General features: G+C 39.1%; 2 protein-coding genes across 2 annotated transcripts; one reads left to right on the forward strand and one right to left on the reverse strand.

Moving 5' to 3' along the window:
- Window positions 1-1,127: 1,127 nt before the first annotated feature.
- Window positions 1,128-3,104, reverse strand: kbtbd13b (kelch repeat and BTB domain containing 13b). The gene has a single exon (XM_067436823.1). The coding sequence runs from the start codon at window positions 2,835-2,837 to the stop codon at window positions 1,482-1,484; it is 1,356 nt and encodes a 451-aa protein (XP_067292924.1). The 5' UTR covers window positions 2,838-3,104; the 3' UTR covers window positions 1,128-1,481.
- A 14,901-nt stretch (window positions 3,105-18,005) lies between these two features.
- Window positions 18,006-22,061, forward strand: pim3 (Pim-3 proto-oncogene, serine/threonine kinase). Its single transcript, XM_067436634.1, has 6 exons — window positions 18,006-18,787; window positions 19,040-19,149; window positions 19,242-19,292; window positions 19,373-19,736; window positions 20,567-20,743; window positions 20,829-22,061. Exons 1-6 carry the CDS (start codon window positions 18,700-18,702, stop codon window positions 20,996-20,998), a joined length of 960 nt encoding a protein of 319 aa, XP_067292735.1. The 5' UTR covers window positions 18,006-18,699; the 3' UTR covers window positions 20,999-22,061.
- Window positions 22,062-23,051: the final 990 nt, after the last annotated feature.

Below are 23,051 nucleotides of genomic sequence, written 5' to 3' on the forward strand. Positions count from 1 at the left end.
GCCATTCCGTATCGATTCCTAGTTTTGATTCCGATAAGGAAAAGAAAAAAACGTAGATATTATTCACATTTATTCTGTTTTTGCAAAACATTGCTGAATACCATACAGAAATCAACAGGCTAAAGAACCCTACACAAGGAATTTTTGCCTAAGTTTTTAACAAATATACCTCATCAAAAACTAGCCAAACTAATATAAATATTAAACATTATTAAACACAAGTAAACACTCACTAATTAATTAAGAACAAATAAATAAATTAGCAATTGCACACAACTGAACAAAAAATAAAAAGGAAGGTAACCCTAAAAAGGAAGGTATTAGTATTCAGATACAGAAACTGTAATCAAATGTAAAATAACACTGCATATTATAAATAAAATATACATTACAAATATAGTTACTCAGTCAAGATCAGTGAGTGAATTTTCTCTTCGTCTTTTGTTGTTTGATTAACATTAATGACACAGGCCGCAGAAGGTTTATGAGGCTGCTGTCACTTTAAGACCGAATGCACGGATCCATTATACTATTACACAGGCATTTTTTTTCTCAGCTGTTTATGTTCAGACAAATATGACTGTGTTTACAAGGATATTTTGACATCATTTTGTGTGTATTTGTCTGTTTAAGCACAAGAAGGGGCGTGTTGTGCATGCGCTTTGGATGTATGCACAGCACAGAACAGCGCGCAAGTCTTTTTGTGCTTGAATGGTTTAAAACATATTCAAATGCACATGAAATTTTAAATTTTTATATATTTTTTTCTTTCTTTAGTATCTGATTTCAGAATTGGAATCAATTTCAGCCTTTATGACTCTTCCTTCTGTAAAACACAAATGTAAATAATTTACTGAATATCAGGATGAAAGTACATTGTGACTCATTTGACCACTTTACAAGGCTCCCAAGAGTGTCCGTAGAAGTTTCCGCACAGCAGCAGCTTAATTTTTAAGAGAAATTTACCATGAGTCACGATTTTCCAAGAGAACTTTACCACAAGCCATTGTATTGAACTCATTTAACCAGATATTTATTCAGTTATCTTCTGCTGCGTTCTGCAGAAGAAGAAATGTCAGACAAATTTGTTTGCAAACTATCGCTTTAACTTGCTTCAATGACAGTACAATTTTACCTGCCTCAATGCACACACAAAAAAACATAGCTAAATATAATGGACAAGTTTACACTTTTCTGAAGTGGAACATTTAAAGTACATTAACATTTACTGCAGTTCTGGAAAAGTTAAAGGCTTATATGTCACAATTTGCATTGTGTGAAATTTGAAAATAACAACATTGTTCCAAAGCAATGTGACTTTTCTCACTTGTTATGAAGGCCATAAGGGATGAATTGTTTTGTGTCTAAAAATCTTTTATCTATATCTTGAGATTCAAAAAGGAATTCAAAAATTCATGTTTAGTGTAAATAGGCTCAAAACAAACAAACAAAAATATTAGCCACCCATTGGTTCAGTCCATTTAAGACACGGTCTCTTCTTTCCTCTCCTTTGGAATCCTGAGTAGAAATGTGAACACAGATCCATTCCTAGGAAAACCCTTCATCTGTTTGCAAGGTTTCCACATGTTCCCTGCAATGGCGTACTCCAGAGTCATGGTGCGGTTCAGCGTGAATACTGAGTCTCCTCTCACCACAGCTGTAAACAGGGAACCTTTGCTGTTGCCATAATGCCCAGGCATCGATATCCACTGGCCTGTGGTGATGTTGTAGCAGTCTATCAAACAACGTAGGAAGTCATCTTGGGGGCCGTTGCGTATGACGTAGAGGTTGTCCCTGTGGGCCACCATGCAGTGTCCATAGCTCTGGTGCTTGAGAAGAGTACTTACCAGAACCCACACATCCTGCTTTGGGATGTATTCATAGATTTCATTAGTCTCCATCGGCTTCCACAGACACACAAAAATTCGGCTCATGGCTTTGGTGCATGCAACACCCGCGACCGGTCGAGGTAAAGATGCTGCGAAGATCCAGTCCTTTGTGGTGATGTTATACAATTCAACAGAAGACATGATGGTTCTCCCAGACTCTCCTCCGATGGCGTAGAGGCAACCTTCTATTCCAATTAAGGTGAAGTTGTACCGTGGCTGTCTGGGACCTGGCAGCAGACTCCAGGTGTTGGTGACAACATCATAGCAAAAGCTAGCATCAACAGCCCTCTTGTCAATGCGATGCACACCTCCAACAATGTAGAGTCGGTTGTCCAAAACAGTCAAACCAGCCAGAGAGGTGCTGGCCTCCATGGGCAAGGCAGTGAGGACCTTCCAGTCCTCATCATCCTCACTGAGGTAACATACTGTCCTTGTGGCAGCAAGAGGAAGCTCATCCGCAGTACAAGTGGAGTGTGAACCTACAGCTACCAACTCACTAGGAACCAGAGACTCTAAATATTCAGTCAGCTCCTGAGGAAGGCTCTTCAAATTCTCTTGCAGGTCACGGTACATATCGCGGATGAACTTTGCAGACATCTCATTGAGTCCCCATAAGCCGTAGGTGGCCGAAGCTTGGTACATGAGAACACAGTTGTCAGAGTTGAGCAGATCCTGAAGATGGCTGGAAAGAGGTTCGGCCTGGAAGAAAGCAGCACATTCAATGGCATCCAAAATCTCGTCACCATTTAAGATGGGTCTCTCCCCTCTGGCCACGGCCAACATAATTACGAACCCTTGAGCTTTGAGATTCCTCAGGTGAATCTCTTCTTGATGGCACTCTACCATCCCCGATCTGTAAAGTGCCCTGAAGTATTCGCATTCTCTTAACAGTAGAGACTTGTTTGTTTCAAAGACACAATCTCCAACTCTTACCTTGACAATATCCATGTCTAGCCTACTTAATTGAACTAGTCTTGTTCTTTTAGGCTACACATACTCACTGTTTTTGAAAACCCATTGCAAGACATTTAGCCTTTGCTTGCACATTGAGCAATTGTCTATCTACCAGAACTCTACCTTAGCCTGGCATTTGCTCTGAAGTGTCCCTCGCGTGTCAGCTAACAAAACTGTTCCCCCTCCAGCTGGCTCATGGTGTGTGTGTTGGGATTCAGTTTTGTTACTAAGATAGCCCTTCCTATAGATAGCAGCAGTGCCTCGTGACAGGTATTAACAGAAATGAGCAACGACTTGAACATAAAACTTTAAGGTCAATGATATAAATTACACCGCATCTTGTGATGATTGGTCGTTTGTTCTTGTTGGCGGCAGTGTCGTATACAACAATTAAATTAACTGCTAGACTCTTTGAGGTTTTTTATTAAGGGATGTTTAGAAGTGCTTGCTAAGGCACTGTTTGTTCAACAGACGTCTCAAATTGTGTGGCTTGCAATTAGATTTGTACACTGTAAACATATATATTTATATTTAATCCCTGAAGGTGCTAGCATTCAGAACTAGCATTAACTTCTTGAACAATTTGAGCTACAGTACCTCGCCTGTTTGATCGAACGATACGGGCCAGCCTTTGCTCCCCATGTGCATCATTGAGCCCTGACGCCGTTCACAACTGTTTCTTCCTGGGACCACTTTTGATAATATACTGACCACTGCAGACCGGGAACACCCCACAAGAGCTGCAGTTTTAGGGATGCTCTGTCTCAGTCATCTTGCCATCACAATTTGGCCAATGCCAAACTGAAATCCTTACACTTGCCATTTTTTCTGCTTCTAACACATCAACTTTGAGGACAAAATGTTCTCTTGCTGCCTTATATATGGATAATCAGTATTATTAACTTCACCGGTCTTAATGTTTTGCCTGATCGGTGCGGTGTGTATGTATAATATATATATATATATATATAATACCAACCCCACCAGCAACCACACAGAAACCCTAGCAACCACTTTTTAAAATGAAATTTTAAAATTTCCTTATCTAGTGTGAGTCCATCTTGAACTTTTTATCAGAACAGTTAATCATTAATGTTTTGTGGAGGTTTACCACCTCTTTATTAAAGTAGATCAGACACAGCAGAATACATCTCAACATGGGTCTACTCTCTGCTTTAATAAAAAGGTAATTAACCCTGCTGCAGTGCAAGTTATGAGGTAATTGCAGGTCAGTGGTCATGCTGGGGGCTTTCATATCTCTGTGAGAGATCAACCTGGGTTACCCAGAGTGCTCCGATTCATTATCTACACACACACCTAAAGACACACGGGCTCAGCGGGTGCCCTCACGGTGTTACTATGGAAACCGTACCAGTGGAGCCCGCCTTGTCTGTCTTGTCTGTGTCAGAAATCCAACCCCAGTCTGCCTAAACGCTTATAGCACTAATAGAGTCTGCATGACTGTTGAACTTTGACACACATAGGACACCGAGTATAACCACACACACGTGTCTTAGTCCTTCACAGCTGCTCGTAATGTGAATTTGCGTTTTAAATGGCCACACGTGATGAGGACAGTGGAGACTTTTGAACTACGCGACCTCTGTAACTGATTCAACTATTGGTGATAGAAATGATTTATATAATGGACCAGCTTGGCTGCAAGAAGACACTATTAGTATCAGAGTCTAAAATTAACCACACATGCATCAACTAATGTGCCGTTGTGAGCTAAAAGCATGATAGCAAATTTGTAAACAAAGGGAACAGCTTGATTTCTAACCATAACAAGTGAAAAGGTCAGCATGTGTTTATGTTCCCCGTGCTGAGTCATGGTGAGCCATGTGCTGGACCATGTGATCTCTTTGTTTTGATCATGTGATGCTAAATCCAGCGGGAGCGGAGCTAGGTAACAGGTTTCGGGCAGGATTGTGTTCAGTGTGTACTCACTGTGAGTTGGCTATATGACAGCCTGTAGCAAATTTATCAGAAAGATCCAGAAAATTCCAATGCTGCTATGTATTACCCTTTTCTCTCAGTGGAGTCACATACACAGTACAAGAAAAGAAAAGTTCACACAAAAATGAACATTCTGTCATCATTTACCGCATCTTCCATGTTGTTCCAAACCTGAATGATTTTCTTTCTTCAGTGGGACGCAAAATAAGATACTTTGAAGAATGTGCTAGCTGCACTTATCCATGCATTTACAAAGAACGAGGAGCTGTCAAGCTTTAAAAAGGACACACAAGCTTCATGAAAGCAGTCCTTATGACTTTTTGGAAGCCATATGATATATTCTTGCTTCATTGAGACCGAAACGAAACAGGACGTTACTGACTGGGAAAAGAGGTGCTCTTAGGTAGAGAGGTACAATGTAAAATATGTGAAAAGTAATGCGTTTTTGAACATTCAAGCATGAAAACCAAGGACTTTGTAAAAGAGCATAATTTGGCCTCTTTAAGTGTTCAGCAGGGAACTATATTTAGAGTAGTGCTACTATGAAATGTTAGGTTTTATATTCCAATCTTTTACTCACACTATGTTTTATCTAATAAATAAGAAAGCGAGGAAGGCAACCTAAAGAAAGGGAGCTTGAAATATCTTTTTTGTGTGTGTGGGTTACAAAAGCTGAGTCAGGCATCTCATCGAATCCTATAATTTTATCTGAGAGCGGAGGAAGTGAATGGAAGAGTAGGAGTGAACTGAGAAAAGTGTGTCTGACTTCTTCAGAGAAAGAGTAAGGGTGAAAAGGTCCAGTCGAGTGTGTTGTGCAACCAGCTTGATATTATAAAAGCACACTGACTGAAGTACAAAAAAATAAGATCAAAGAGCGACCAAAAACTCACCTCGATCAAAAACAAATCGATCACAATTAGAAACCACATCTACTACGGCGTAAAAGAAAGAAGCATACATCCAAAGAAAGCACAAGCTTAGAGCACTTTAAAGGAAGTGTGTGGGAGGATATAAAGATAGAAGGTGAAACGGTCTATCAATAGGAGAGATCGTGTGTTGTTGTTCCCTACCAAAGCGCATGCTGGGACCTCTGCAGGGCCAAACCACATCAAACCGTTGTGTCATTTTGCTTCCACAGCTGCATTAAAGAGTTCGTGACTTGCACAGCCCACTACAAAGAGGGTAGAATGAATGCTCTGCCAACGGTAAAGGAGATGTGTACATTCAGCAAGACCTACAAAGCACATTTGGCAGGGCACTTGACACATGACGGCATGTGTTTCTGCCGTTCCGTATGAGTAACATTGCCACCTGCTTCTCTCTGAGTCCAGCAGGTGACCTCTCAATGAATTTAAAGCTTCCCAAATACTCCGATTTCTGAGCTCTTTACATAAGACGTCTATGGCTATAAATATCGTTTATGCAAGGTACCTCAGAGGGTCGACTATCTGTTCGTTATTCTAATTTTGCTCATTTGTGAAATTACACCCCTTGTTCGCTCAAGAGTTAATCACTCTAGCTGTTTAATTAATGAAACAAAGCCACAATCATGGATCCTTGATGACTGCGCTAATTTCTCCATTGATTAGCAGAGGAACTAAACAGTGGGGTCGCTTTTTAATTGCCATCTGCTTGACTGGCGTTTTGGGGTGACAAGCAGATGACAGTGGGAGACGCACGCCCTCCGGGTCTTCACAACAGTGACCAAAAATCCATACCCACTTCTCTCTTCCCACCAAAGAACAGTTTTTAAAATACATCACATAAACAAAATAAATCAAATAAAGGAATAACACTTTGACACATATTAAATTGCCAGAAATTCAATGCTTAAATTATATAATTTCCCCCCTTAATTTAAATGTACATATATTCATTCATTCATATACAGACAATTTAATACAATTGCAATTATTATTGCCAGCGTCTTGCAAAAAAAATTCTTACTTAATATTTTTGTCTTGTTTCTAGTCTAAATATCTAAAAATTCTTATATTAAGAAACATTTACTAGACAAGAACAAAATATTGTCTTGTTTTGGTGGGAAAATAACTGCCAGTGGGGTAAGTAAAATATTCTTGTTTTAAGAAAATAATCTTGTTTCTTTCTTATAAAATGCATACAATTTCAATTATATTGCCAGAGCTTACATGCCTAAAAACTGGTGGTAGACACATTTTCATGTACATATTTTAATTTATAAAATGGACTGGATTGTGTTTATAATTCCTATAGTTCCATTTGTGTTTAGACTTATTTTATTTATTTTATTATTCAAAAATGTGTAAAAGAATAATAAAGGTGTGTGTCGAAACCTGACTGGTTGTGTAAATGTCTTGGGAAGTCATAAAATGCCTCTTTGTTTATACATCCACACTATAGTGTCAATAGAATTGATTTCCTCCCAGTCAGGCTGACAACAACTGTTAATTGCACCACTCTGGGGGATGCAAATACACAATCCATGCATCTTTAAAGAGATTCATCCCCGATGGCATGCATTAAAAAAACAACAATGCGTCCCGAAACACACATTCTCATATATCGTTTACTACTATCTCTTTTGTTTACTCTCTGTGGCCATATGTTATGTGCATTATAAATATTGAGCTGTCACCCTGGCCTAGTGTTTGAGGGGTGGGCTGAGAGTGGGGGGTAGAAACACTCTAGATGCAACTGTCAAATTGATTGACAGTTAAATTAAGGGCTAAAACAAAAGAATCTGTGACTCTCTCAGAGCATTTCATTTGAGATGTCAGATGCTTCAGACCATTGGGCATCAGTGCGTGAACAAGCATCTTCAAGCTGGTGTAAAGTCAAGTCAATTGAGCGATTCAGTCTTGAAAAAAAGCTTCTATATGATGATGTCAGGCAAAAAAAGGAAACATATTAGGGATGCGGTGATATTACTATTCTGGCCCATGTCATTCTAAATGCTAAAAGTAAATTTAAACGTAGGATTTTTGCTAGCCTGATGTGGTCATACTCAATTCTAGTCAGAATATGAGTCTGAAACTGCTCCATTGGGCTTCGATTATGGGGCGTGTTTGAAAGATTGGATTTTTGATTGGATCAATTGAGGATTGGATAGACCTACAACCAATCAGAGCAATGAAGTGACGCATTACGTTAGTTGTCAAATGTCAACAGAACTCAACTGCACTGTGTTGCCAAGTCCACGCTTTTTTTCGCGGGTTCTTTTCTATGTCCGTGGGTTGAAGCGACTATTATGTGATATATAGACCCATGAGTGCGAATTTTAGCAGGCAACCTTGCTAAAATAACACACATTTTACCCCCCAAACACCATTTTTTTCCCGGAGAACAATAATCGCATTTATCATCATGATTTCTCCTGATGTCCTATCCTGATTCTTTTTCACCGGCTGTGAGGTGGAGACCACGCCCTCTAGCAAACGGAAATAATGAATAGGCGCCCTCTAGCAAACAGAAAAGTTGCATAGTGTAGCTTTAAGCATCACAACATTATAATGTCTAGCATGAAAAATGTATATTTGCCTCACTGAAACTGAAACCCCACCCCTAAACCTACTGCGGTTTAGACAAATCTTATAAATTCATACGAGTGAGGTCGGACGAATTTGTATGAATTAGTCACCTCGTACAAATGCATATGAATTGGTTGTGAGATAGCGTTGATATATCTGAGTGAAAAAGCTTCTTGAAAAAAATTAATCTTGGGTGGGACTTGGTTTTGTCCATGAAGAATTTTAGTTTGCTATTGGTCGGTCTCATGTGAGTGGCAGGTTGTCCCGCCCTCACGCCAGTAAACACGTCATCAGAGAAGAGAAAACGCTACAAGAGGGAGGGGAAGTTATTTTAAAGCAAGACTACGGGGACACATGAATTTCAAAATAATAATGTCCATGGATAAATAATTTATCACAAATACTGCAATGTTCCTAATCAGACCTTAAGATCACCTCCCAAAATGGCATGCAATGCATTTTCCCCTTCTGTGCTCCCCGTCCTCATATGATATACAAGCAGATACATCTATCCGTCTGGTGAATGAGATAAAAGAAAGTGGGCTCAGAGTGGGCCAGGGTTATAAGAGAGGACTGAGCTTTCTTTTGGGAGAGCTCGGTGTGACCTACATTCCACAGCCCCCAGTCATAACACTGCAGGGTCATGTGACTACCGCCCTCAGTCAAAACAATAATATGAGGAGCAGCGGCCGAGGCTGGGGGCGGGGCTCCGGGATGCTTGCGTGCAGACGGAGGCTTTGATCTCCTAACTCTTTGCAGGTGCTGAGAGAAGATGGCTGGGTGATAAACTCTCTCTTTTCATGGCAACCACAGACACACAACTGCTTCTTATTTCAGGGGCAAAAACTTGCAGACATTGGACAGGAAACCTTAAAATGCACAATTTTTGGTGTCATGACTCAACAGATTTCCCCATTACAGTGGGTTGATGAAACCTACATGAGCGGCAGGGGCCTTACGAAGACGATCTTAAAGAAGGGGTTCATCCAAAAATGAAAATGCTGTCACAACTCAGGGACACAACTTTTTGAATGCTGCTCTTTTGCATACAACAAAAGCATATGAATCATCACAGCCCATTTTAATTAGGTGACATATTCAAGAGGGAAAGAGGATATTCATGAAAAATTATGAAATGGTCTGTAAATGATGTCAGGTGGAGCAAGTTATTTTGGAAATGGCTTGGCTTAGGCAATAGGCTCAAGTGTCTTGCATCGTTGGAATCCCTGGCTTGCGATGGACCAAATTCATGTCTTGGATTAGCTCGTTCCTCAGGTGAAATTTTCGGGTATTTTGGATTTTTTTTGAAGAGCCTACTTTAGCGAACTAGTCCTAGGTTTTTGACCCAATTTGAACCAGACCAGTGCAGCAAAATTCTTTGGAGTCTGATTGTCAATAGTTTTAAAAAAAAAAATATGTTGGTTTATGGTACCTAAGGGCTGCCAAAATGTATAAAGTGGGAGGAGGTACTTGAACTAAAATGGCTATAACTCATGACTCTCTGTAAAAAGTTATCAAATTTTATGTTGAACTTTGCTACTGAGCCTAAGCTGGGTCATTTAGAAAATAGGCGTGGCCAAGTCCACCCCAAAGACATTTTAATTCCCATAATGAAAACTCAAAATTACTCATTACTCAAGTCTTCAGTGTCACATGATCCTTCAGAAATCCTTCTATTGATTCAAAACATCAATCGATGTAGAAATGTTGAAAACAGTGGTACTGCTGTGTTTTTTTTTCTAGGCTTGGTTATTATTATGAAGCACAGTATAACATGTCTTAATACTTCTTTTTTATTTATTTATTTAAATGGGTATTTTTCTTATTTGACCTTTATTCCACACCACTGTCTCCACTGTCCTTTAAACGGCTCATTTGCTTCCTGCTTCTATGAAGCCCATCCCTCCAATAAATGCAATGGTCTTAGATTGGTTTTATGGCCAAATGTAGTTTGATGTATTTTTATTGGCTGAAGTGCCAAGCACAGGTTGTCCAGAAATGCCACGCCTCTCTTACCATTACGGGCAGAAGTCACATCTGCGGTGACTAGCAAGGGTTTATGATGTCACCGACCCAGGAAGAGGCTCGTTGTAGTCCAAATCGGCCGTTTTTGTAGGCAATAAACTGCCATAACTTCAAAAGACAGTATCTCCGTTTGCATTGAACTTTCAGTGCTGCAATTTTGCAGATACTGTTTATGCTCAAGCAGCAACATTACACTCTAACTAAAGTTCAAAATGTGATGTGAGGGAGGATGTTTCAGCCGGGACTTTTTACTGCGCCTAGTCGTAGTACTCTCAGAAGTGCTATACCGCCATACATTATAGTTCTCCTTTTTAATCCACTTAGAAAAGCGCCATGTTTTATTTTATGTCACCATACTTGATCGTTCTACTATTCGTGTTACTGCAGAGGAACCGTGGAGGTGTTTGGTCGCTTCTAAATTGATCTCTGTTTGGTTCCATAGTGAATGAACTGGGCTTAGTGAGCTAAGCTAAATGCTATCAGATTGTCACCGCGCGTCAGAGAGATTAAGTGCACGCACTGAGACAAGAGAGGAATGTATCAACTCGTCTTAGTTAAGGGAATAACATCGTTTAGTATGAAAAAGCGGTGAAGTATCCCTTTAACTTCAAGGTAAAATGATCAACCAACTAGTACAAATCAATAATTGCCTTACTGTCAAGGTTTCACCAGACTCCACCATTACACACACCCAATGTTCACTCTCACCCGAACACTGATACACACCTGCACCTTTTCCCCATCAGCATGCCAATCAGCACGGCATAAAAGCACACCTCGTGCTCAGTCAGTGTCTGTTCTCATCTATGGACAATAGATTATACCCGCTCAACTTACCCTAGTGATACTTCAATGTGCTCCTTGTGATTCTTCCAGTGATCTTCTTGTAAATCATCACCTACTCTCCTTGTGATCTCCCCACTTTTTCCTGCAAGTCAAATTTGTCAGTCATCCACTACATGCTCATACTCAGCAAAGCCAGGTGTGTGTTCTCTGTTCTTCCTCTGATTCATCTTCAAGATCTCCTCTTCACCCTGTTAACACAACAAGGACCTCGTTAAAATACTATCAACCATCCAGAACCTGCAATATGCCCATACTCCCCTGAATATCTTTTCTGCACATCTGTTAATAAAAACACGATTGTGGTTTGAAACTAACACCTGTCTCTGACTCTGATGTTCCTTGAAAATTAACATTCCATAACAAATATTGGTTTAATGCAAGGAAAGCTGACTAAAGTTTCCTCATGACATAAGTCGCCATCTCAAACATTTCTAAAACCGATATTTGGATTACATTTGACTGAAAAGTCACAGCTCAACATGTTTCAAGGTCCAAGTGACACCATTTGCATTTTGCTTGTCCAGTGTTTGCCAGCTGGCAGGTTTTTTTGGTTTTTATTTTTATTTTTTGTTATGTAGAGAAGATGCACTCTCACTAAAAACAATGCCTGGATTTTGTAGAAACCAGAAAGCTATCTAAACTTGTACTGACCTCTGATGTGCCAACAGGAAGTATAGGCACAGGCTGACCCTCTATAGGGTTTAATTACATTTATGCTTTAGGCATAATACGCCATAATGCTGCACTCTAGCATATTGTCTATTTGTTATGCACCCATATGTCATCTGATTAGACCGTTTTTCCTAGAATGCTCTAATCCACAGAGATTAAAAACCCTAATTTAATGCTGCCAGCTCACCTGTTTAGAGTGTGTGAGCCTGATTTCTCCATTTTTAAATTTGGTTTAAAAAAAAAAAATCAGTTCCTTGATTTGTTGTTCTAGCCACAATGTCTGCAAAATCTACAAATTATATATACATTTAAACAACTGACATACTGCCATTATGCGATTCATTTGATTAATAGTTTGTCATATGTTAATGCGCTGAAACACTTCAATTTCATTGCACTTTTAAATAAATTGACAGCTTTAGTTTCTATATATAAATAATAAAAACATTGTTTCACAATAGACATTTAAGTATTTGGGAAAGTAATATTTTTTTTAAAATGCTACATTTCATAATTTTAATTCATTTTGATAATTAATGGTATAAGTTAATTGACATCATTAATTTAATTACATTTTAAACAATTAACAGCTATAGTTTTTTTTAAATAAAATGTATAAAATAGTAAAATGTATAACAAAACGTGTCCTAGAATACAAAATTATACAGAAAGTATTTGAGAAAATAGTAGGTCATATATATTTTAGAGAGGATATATGGAAAAATGTCTGTCATTATTTACTCACCCTCATGTCGTTCCAAACCCGAGAGACCTTCGTTTATCTTCGGAAAACAAATGAAGATATTTTTGATTCTTTCAAGGCCCAGAAAGATACCTTAATGTTATGAAGCGATAATAATTTCTTATAACTTTTAACTTTTAAAAATAACTTTTTGTGTGCAAAAATAACAACTTTATTCAACAATTTCTTCTCTTCTGTGTTAGTCTCATATAGACTTAATAAACCCACCCAGATCTGCTGGCAGTTTGAGTCCCCCTGCCAGTCATGCTGGAAACCTCTACATTAATTTCTATTGCTTCTGTTACACTTTTGCGGGGACCAGTCACAAACCGGCTTATCCACCTACCGCGCTATTGGCAAGTTTAACACAATGACGGATAGAAAAGCAATGCATCATTGGTCTGATTGGTTGAAGGACTATCCAATTACGTACATAGTTATTTGAACTATGCCCCTTCATCACACCTCTTGCACAGTAAAAATACAGAGCAGATTCCCCAAACTAATGTTCAATCTTAAAAGATTGAGCTTTGTCTGGTTATGGCCAGACAAAGTATCCTACGCTGAACATGAAGTAAATGCAGTACAGCGCTTCTGGTTTATACATCATATAAACGAGAGACTCGGAAGGAGAGAGCGAAACCCAAAAATTTAAATTCTGTCATTAATTACTTACCCTAATGTCATTCGATACCTGTAAGACCTCTGTTCATATTTAGAACACAAATGAAGATATTTTGGTTGAAATCCGATGGCTCAGACAGGCCTTCATTGACACCAATGTCATTTCCTCTCTCAAAGACCCATAAAAGACACTAAAGACGTCGTTACAAAGCCCATCTCACTACAGTGGCTCTACAATAATTTTATGAAGCGATGAGAATAGTTTGTGTGTGCAAAAAATAAATAAATAACGACTTATATGGTAATGGGCTGATATCAAAACAAAGTTTCGAATCGTTATGAATCAGTGTATCGAATCATGAATCGAATAATTCATGATTAATTTGTTTTGAAATCAGCTCATTACTATATACGACGTTATTTTGAGGGTTTTTTGTGCTTAAAAACTATTCTCATCATTGCTTCATAAAATTATTGTAGAGCCACTGTAGTGAGATGGGCTTTAACAAACTTCTTTAGTGTCTTTTATGGGTCTTGGGAAAGGAAATGATATTGGTGTCAATGAAGGCATTTCTGAGCCATCAGATTTCAACAAAAATATCTTAATTTGTGTTCCGAAGATGAATGGATGTCTTACGGGTTTCGAACAACATTAGGGTAACTAATTAATGACAGAATTTTCATTTTTGGGTGAACTAACCCAAAGTCACAATGACTATTTTAATGATTTTAATGATTAATTTGTGTTCCAAAGATGATCAATGGTCCAACACGAGGCATCCAGCAACCAATAGCATATCTCGTATTCATGTGCATGCTTTGGACAGTCACAGAAACTTGTGTGGTATAACGAGTTACAGTATATCTAACTGCAGAACCACACGACACAGTACCACCTCACCACTAAACCTACCCTTAATGATGTTATAAACTCCACCCAACACTGGTCTGAGACTGCTGTCCTCACATTGCTGTGACATTTGGCTCTGCAGTTGGTTATTATTGGGAATATTATCGGGTCCAAAATACAAAAACAGTTAACTCAGGATGAATTTAGTACAGTCGGCAATGGATAATATGAGGATGCACAATGCAAGAGCCTTTATGTGAACATATTGCGTGCGGTGTTCATGCAGACAGTGCCGCTGACACCGCAAATATGCAAATAAGCACTTTACCATAATTTAACATTTAGGGATGTTCAGTGTGAAACGGAAGTTTATGAATAATATCCATTAACCCTTAACCCTGGGTAAATTATGAGCAATGTGAAACGTGAAGCAAAATAACCCAAGATTATGTTTATTTGGGGTTCAGAATGACCCATGACTAACTATTTATTTAAGTGTGAAAGCCCTATAGTGTCTTTAATAAATTACACAAAAAGTGTTCAACGATAGGTCTGCATAATTTTAAAATTATATAGCCAAAAGTATTTTGGAAATAAAATATTTTTTATTATTATGGTGGTGGTTGAGAAGAGACCCCTGTCATGAGTGTAAAGCGCTTTGGGTGTAAAGTAGTACATATGAAAGCTCTATATAAATGCCTCATTCATTCATTCATTCATTCATTCATTCATTCATTCATTCATTCATTCATTCATTCATTTATTCATTCATTCATTCATTCATTCATTATTATTTTGTTTAATTTTAAAGGGGGGGGGGTGAAATGCTGTTTCATGCATACTGAGCTTTTTACACTGTTAAAGACTTGGATTCCCATCCTAAACATAGACAAAGTTTCAAAAACTAATGTTGGACGTTTGATGGAGTATTTCTGTGTCAAAAATACTCCTTCCGGTTTCTCACAAGTTTCGGACAGTTTTTTTCGAGTATGGCTCAGCTTGACGTTAATAGAGCGGAAGGTCCTTGTATGGGCCGTACGGGCTCTTCTCCCGGTAGGGTGCGCGCGCATGTGACTAGAGCGAAAGAAGAAATGCACGCTGATAAACACTCTCAGCTGCAGATCCAGTCGTCCGTGAACACTTATGTCGCGCCGTGCTCCACTTTATTCCTATGGGTGACATCAAGCAACTTCAAGGCTTCAGCACAGCATTCCGGGAAGGCAGCGCTGCATTTGAACCGATTTGAACGCAGAAATGAAAGGAAGCTTCACAACATCGCTTTAGTCGCGTCACAAAGTGGATTTCCACGGTCACTGCTGTCACAGGACTTCACCAAATCATACCAAAGAAGTGTGTTTTTGACGGAGCGGTCCCAGCGATAAAGGTTCGGTCCTGCTTTGGAAGCAGCCGGTGAGTAAAACTGCTTCAAATGTCTCTGCTGTTGGCTATCGTCACGTGAGTAAACATCAGTAAACAACACGATCGCGTGCTGCTTCATTCAAATGCGCTACACTAGTCTGACGTGCAAAACCGTTTTGCTTGCTACTGCTAAGGTTCAGTCGCATACAATAGTCCATAAACCGAATCATGTCCTCATAAACTGCGAGTAAACACACACAGATGTTGACAGGCCACTAAATACAGTACATACCACAGAGACGGACGTCCTGCTGTTGCTGTTTCTCCTGTTCAATTTATTTCAGCCTCCGAATGTGATTCTGGATCATATATCTATTAGCTGAGATCAATAGCCATGGGTTTCTCCACACTTGAGGACGTCACCGCTTTGTGCGCATTCGTCATTCTTTAGCTCCGCCCACACGATACGCCTCCAGGCGCTCGTTTTTTTCCGGAAAGACTCGGTACAGCTCATATTTCTTTTATAAATATAATAAAACTTAAGACTTTTCGGAGATATGAAGGATGCAATACTACTCTAGGTACTCAAGATTGACATGAGATTGACTGAAACTAAGTGTTTCATCCCCCCTTTAACAATTAATTGAATCTGTTAATTGACACAATTTAATTGCTTTCGATCATTTGACAGCTCTAGTTTCTATAAATAAATTGTTCAACAACAATACATATTTCAATTATGTAAATAACGCATTTTCAGGTTTTGAACAAGTCACGGATAGCATGTGCTTTGGAACAGGCCTGTTTAATCTAAAACATGTAATATTTGTCCTATCTTTGAATATACTTTGGATTGGACCATATGTTCCAGCCCAGTGAAAAGGTAAGTGATTGTCTAACCCTGCCCTCCAGATAACCTCTGAAGAGGATTCGGAACTGTGCACTATAAGCCCCCCTCTTGTCAGCGCAAAACAGTGGGGGTCTTTGTGATCAGTCCGATTAGACGTGTAAAGCTGCATAAAGCCACTTTTGCTACAGGTTATCACATTTTCTTCTGGAATTCGTCAGACAGAGGTCATTATGACAGAACAGCGGCCAACAATAGCCCAGTGAGGTTGGGAGATTTGCCATGTCTACTTTACATTGAATTTACTATAATAGGAATAATCAAGTGTGAATGTGTACTCACCAACTAAATCACACATTGGGGTCTATTGAACTTTTTGTTCATTTGGATACATGTGCTTTGACCTTACATCAGGTGATTGCTGAAAACCTTGAGGGATTTCCATCCTGATTGCTCCAGTGTGTCTCATAAAAGCTCCCCAAAGCCTTGATGTCCTTCTGAGGTATGACCTAATGAATCTGGCATGAGATGAAAGTGAGGATATGCTCTTTTTTTCTAGCAAGGTAGGGGAAGAATGACATGTAATAAGAGAATGAATGTCGCATATTCACTGTCAGATGCAAGATGTTCGATTATGGCTCATTACGTTTCATTTTCAGAAACCATTTGAACCACTTTACATAAAGTGCAGTCAAAAGTTATGTGTAATTGCACGTTTTATTCATCTCGGTCTGAGATATAGTTATTTTTTTGACGTTTTATGTAAAGGCTAAGCATCGATTTGACTGCAGTTTGATATCAATGTCTAATGGGTCTGGGGCGCACAGCTGTTTGCAGAGCACGTCTTATCATATGAATTTTCATAACGTCGTTCATCCTCTATCACAGCAGGGGATCACTGTTTACCTTGTCTCCCTGTCTTTGAGACATCCTGTCTGCCTAGTTCCATCAGCCTCTTTCCAAATTACCTCCTTAGATGAGCGAGATGATTAGGATTGATCTGGACGAAGAGATAATCCCAGAAAATAAATCTGAAAATCTTAAGTCATATGCTTGATATAAGGATCTACCTAATTATTTCATGTAGACTCTCATATAATCTTACACTCTATATCCATTGAATACTACTTTATGATATTACACCATTGACTTAGCCTACATGATAGTTTACTATGAATAATAGTTTTAGTTGTGACAACAGAATCAACATTGAGGCTTTCAGTGATGCCACCAGATAGATATAATGTACACCTGAACATATGACTCATTTGCATTGCATATAGACAACAACAGTACACTGATAGTAAAATAAAAAATAAAACAGACAAGTGCACAAGTGTGCTATATACAATTGACAGGGAAATATAGGGTGAAAATTTGATTGGAATTGGGTTCCAATCAACCCAAATTCACTATTTACACACACTTAGGGCTTCAAGGAATCAAGGAAGGAAGGGCAGATGGATGGATAAACAGACAGACAGACAGACAGACAGACAGACAGACAGACAGACAGACAGACAGACAGACAGACAGACAGACAGATAGATAGATAGATAGATAGATAGATAGATAGATAGATAGATAGATAGATAGATAGATAGATAGATAGATAGATAGATAGATAGATAGATAGATAGATAGATAGATAGATATAGCTGCTTTAATATTCATTATTGTTCTAATTATTATTTATACAATGTTATTTGTTGCGAAAAACACCATTGTTATACTATTAACATTATTATCATTATTCGACAGGCACAACCCAGCAGTATTACTCCAATTAGTCACTGTGCGATTTTATAAACTGTGCAACGTGGTTGGTCTTGTTATATAGCCTTAGCGCAAAGCTCTCAGACGAGGTATCCCTGCGCGTCTCGCACTATTCAACAGCGCACTATTTATAACTGCAGATGAATTGTCATACATTTATGGCGTCTTTCTAGATTTTAACACTGAGTATTTTTGGCCCTTATGGAATGCTAAAGAATTTTGAGGAATGTGTTTGTTTTAAATTTGAGCGTACTGAGTCTACCCATGGCGGAGGGATCTGTGCAGCGCGTCCAGCGCCCAAACACGAGAATTAAGAGTTAATACGGTCTCCCCGCGCTCACACACACAGACACATCAACTGAGCGCGCCGACCAGACTCAAAAGCGCAAACGTGTGCAGTTCTCTCTCACTATGGGTGCGCGGGGACATTTGTGAATAATTATCGGAGTTTGACACCTTTGTAGAAGAGGATTCTGAATCGTTTTACGAGCATTTGTGGGATTTTCGAGCGGAGTTCCACAGCTAAATACATTTTTTTTGTAGGGAATTCGGTGTTTACTGTGAAGGACGGAGTGCCGGTGTGTTCCGGTCCTAAGCACAGTTACGCATCTTAAGGACTAAGAATCGTTTTGAGAAGACAACAAAAAATGTTACTTTCCAAGTTTGGATCTTTTTCCCATATTTGCAACACAACCAACATCGACCACTTACCGGTGAAAATTCAACTTCAAGCAGGTAACGTTATATTTCGTTCTCCAAATTCATTACAATATTTATTTCCCTTTTTTTGTAGTTGAGTGTAATAGTGTTTATTTTATTCAATTATTTACTCCTAATTTTCCTTACGCAACATATCTAGCCGCTTAATCGGCACGCGCCTGTCCGTGACCTGAGTATGGAGCCATTTTGTTGCCAACCGTGCTGTATACACGCTCGCTTTACATCACGTTGTTATATTAACGCTGTTTATTCACTTTAATTTTACAGCAAAGAGCGAAAGGGAGCCGTTTGAGAAGGTTTATCATGTGGGTACGGTGCTGGGAAGCGGTGGGTTTGGGACAGTGTACGCCGGTACTCGGATCTCAGACGCGTTGCCGGTAAGCGTTGGCTTTGTTTTGGTGGCAGCACATGGCCGCGTTTGGCGCCACAGCCACGCACTCATATGTGCGTTTTCTCTTTTTGTCTCTAGGTCGCGGTAAAACACGTCGCCAAGGAGAGAGTGACCGAATGGGGTACAATTGTAAGTAAACTAGCATTTGATTTATTTTAGTTTTATTATTCACTTCTTAAATGCTAATTACATGCGTTTTTGTATTCCAGAATGGGTCGCTGGTTCCACTCGAGATCGTTTTGTTGAAGAAAGTGGGAAGTACGTTTCAGGGTGTCATTAAACTCATAGATTGGTATGAGAGACCCGACGGCTGGTTGATTATAATGGAGAGGCCGGAGATGGTGAAGGATTTATTCGACTACATCACGGAGAAAGGCGCGCTGGATGAGGACACCGCCCGGGGCTTCTTCAGGCAGGTTTTGGAGGCGGTTCGGCACTGCTACAGCTGCGGGGTGGTTCACCGGGATATCAAAGACGAGAACCTCCTGGTGGATTTACGCACGGGAGATCTGAAGCTCATTGACTTCGGCTCCGGGGCCATCCTCAAGGACACCGTCTACACAGACTTTGATGGTGCGTCCTTGACTCCTTCCCATCCTCCTTTGTACAAAATGCGTTGTCAAATCCTGATGATGATTTCACTTAATATTCAGCATTAGGTTAAAAGAGAACTGTTGGGGAAAAAGACTATTTTACTACCTTTTTTCCCCAAAAATGTTTTATGTGAAAAGTTAAAGATTTGACAACATTACACTTTTAATCTATTCACAACAGTTTTTCATAAATGGATGGATATGTTTTTTTTTTCAGTATGATCCACACAGGTTGGATTATTGTTTTTATGTCACTTGAAGGAATAATTTATTCTCAAACTTTTTTTTGGTTACCCTTTTAATGCAAGTTAAAATTGTTGAATATAAGCTAAGTTGGTGGGATCAGCTGTTACTGCGTAGCATCTGTTTGTTGTGAAACCTGAGTTGTGGGACCACGTGATCCCTGTTTTTGTTTGGTATCCAGGCTCCTGGTCTTTGGGGGCCTGTTACACCACCCCTAGTAAAGGTGCTTTTTTTTTGAGGGAAGTGACTCATGCTGAAAACACTGGGAGTTGCCAAAGCTTGGGATTGTTTGTACCTGAAAGTGTCCTTTTTAGATCGCCCTCCTGTTTCAGCTTGCTTGTATTTTTGGATTGAGCCATTCTCCGGGCTCACAGTGAGACTAGAGGAGGGAGGAGCATTTGTGCAAACGCCAGACCGCTGGCGCCCCCTTTGCTAGAGTCAGCTGACTAGAGCGGCTCATTATACAGTGCTGCAGTGTAATCAAAATCGGTGCTTTTACGCCAAAAAAGGCGATTATGAAATGTGCCAGAAATCTCCATCCAAACCAAATCTGTTTTGTTTTTGTAGGCACGCGAGTGTACAGCCCCCCTGAGTGGATTCGTTACCACAGGTACCATGGACGCTCGGCAACCGTGTGGTCCCTTGGCGTCTTGCTGTACGACATGGTGTGCGGCGACATCCCGTTTGAGCACGATGAGGAGATCCTGAGAGGACGGCTCTTTTTCAGGAGAAGAATCTCTCCAGGTACGTTCTAAACAGTCTGATCTTTCAGGTTTAAACCCTTTTGTAGAGGAGACATTTAACCTTGCTGCTTTTTTCTGTCCATCAGTGTGTCAGCAGCTCATCAAATGGTGCCTCTGCTTGAGACCATCAGATCGACCCACTTTAGAGCAGATCTTTGAGCATCAGTGGATGCGGACGGAAGAAAGCCCGAAAGCAGAAAGCGTCGACATCACACTTCACTCTATCAGCACAGAATCGGGCAAAGACAGCCTTTGACGGATTCGGGAAGCCGAGTGAACAGACTCTGAGACCCTTTTGCCCTTGTTCCCAGTCTGTTGGTTATCAGGACTTCAATTTATGTTACATAAATGTTTTTTTTTTTTTTTTTTGGTTGTTTTTCTTGCTAAGGGTGAATTGTTACCCGTAGGGATTGCGTGAGCAGCAATGCTAGTGATCCTTTGATCTTACTGGTTGCTCTTATAGAGCTTGGACATTATTTTCCTTTTAGACTATCTTTTTAGTTTTCGGTGCCTTTTTTGGAAAGCTGCTTTTATGGGATTCAAGTCACGACAGACGCCAGGTGGATTTTCATGGATTTTAGGGGAACTCCCTGGATTCATGGGAACCTTCAAAGACTGTATCTAGTTATGTGGTGGGTCTCCCTTGCCCTCTAGTGGTCGAATACTTGAAGTACACACTTACTACTCTCTTAACACTATCTCTCTGCTGCTCTGCCATTCATATTCACTTTTGATGGTTTTCCCTTCTGTTGTTGTTTTCTGAATGTTTTCCACTACATCTGTTTACGTCACTTTTTAGACTTTGCTTAGCAGAGACTTGAGTGATGTGCACAATCAATGCAATATTCATGGACTTGTCTTTCCTTATTTCATTTTTTTAACTTTTTTTTTTTTAAATACAAGTATTTGTATTGTATTTATGTACATTATCTTCCATGTATCTTATTTATTCATGCAATACAAACATTCCACATTCAGTGGCTATTTATTTATTTATTCATTTTATACCATCTGCAAAAAGTAAATTGAAATTGTTAAATGTAACGTTCCCTGGGCTTATCTTTAGTTTAACCTAAAGGATCATAGACACGCTAAAGCTATCTAATACTGATACAAATATAAGATTGAAATGTTTAGTGATGCCATTTTCTGATGTAGTGTAAAATTTAGAATCAGTTTTTTTTCCTTCTCCATGTTAAGTGGAAGTAAAAATGTTTTAGTCCTTCCACTGTGACAGTGTGGATTTTTTTTTTTTTTGATCTGGTGAAACATTTATTTTTTTATATTGGACACAATAAATTCCTTTCATATGTAACATGTTTTGTGTGTCTGCTCCTTATATTTTCATGGTCAGCTGTGGTTCTCCTATTGATTATATACAGTGTAACAAGTAACACAAGTTATGTAATCAGGTTACTTTAGTGCGTAAAGTAATGCATTTCTTTTTAAATTTACAACAAAATAGTTTCTTTTTCAAATAAGTGGCACAAATTAATGTTTTCCCATGTATTGACAGACAAAAATAGTGATGTCAAGTGAACTTTATATGGCGCTTTTACAATGACGTGTGTGTGTGTGCTGCATAAACCTGCTTATAGTAGTTCTAGGCTAAGTGTGAACATGCATTTACTCATCTCACTTGACAAAAACTGATTAAGTATTCCTCAACATGAATAACAACTGAAATGTTTAAACAAACCTCTATAATTAAAATGTTTAACACAATTTATGCATTTAATCTCAACAGTGTCTTTGCTGTTGACATTTGATGATACAATTCAACCATACCTAAGCAAAAATGACTTTATTTAAACATATTTGGGTTCAAAAAAATTCTGCATTTCATTTTTGGCGTGAAAGGGCCTTGACATTTGCCAAAAATGTATTTATGTATTTTTTAAAAACAACCAAGCCCAGGATAAAAAAGTAATTGTAAAGTAACATTACTTCCCATAAATTAAAAAAATTAATAACTTTCCCCAACATATTCTGTCTGGCGTAAAGATTGAGTTGTACATTGTGTGAAAACGCTGCCCCCTACAGGTTTAGGACGTTAAATTTAACCTTGGACTGAAATCAATAGAAAAATTCGTGACAGCATACATCATTCGGTAAAATAAGACAATTAAAAGGTTTTGCAATTCAATAATTCAGTTTAGTCCTTTCCAATATGTTATTGTTGATCATGAGAAAGTATACAAATGCGTATCTGACTCACCCTTTCCACGAAATGTCCAACATCCTGATGAATAGTTAATATTACCCACGTTGGTCAACAAAGTATGCAAATGCAATGATGACACATTGGC

Source organism: Pseudorasbora parva, chromosome 25 (assembly GCF_024679245.1).
Source record: "Pseudorasbora parva isolate DD20220531a chromosome 25, ASM2467924v1, whole genome shotgun sequence".
NCBI lineage: Eukaryota > Metazoa > Chordata > Actinopteri > Cypriniformes > Gobionidae > Pseudorasbora > Pseudorasbora parva.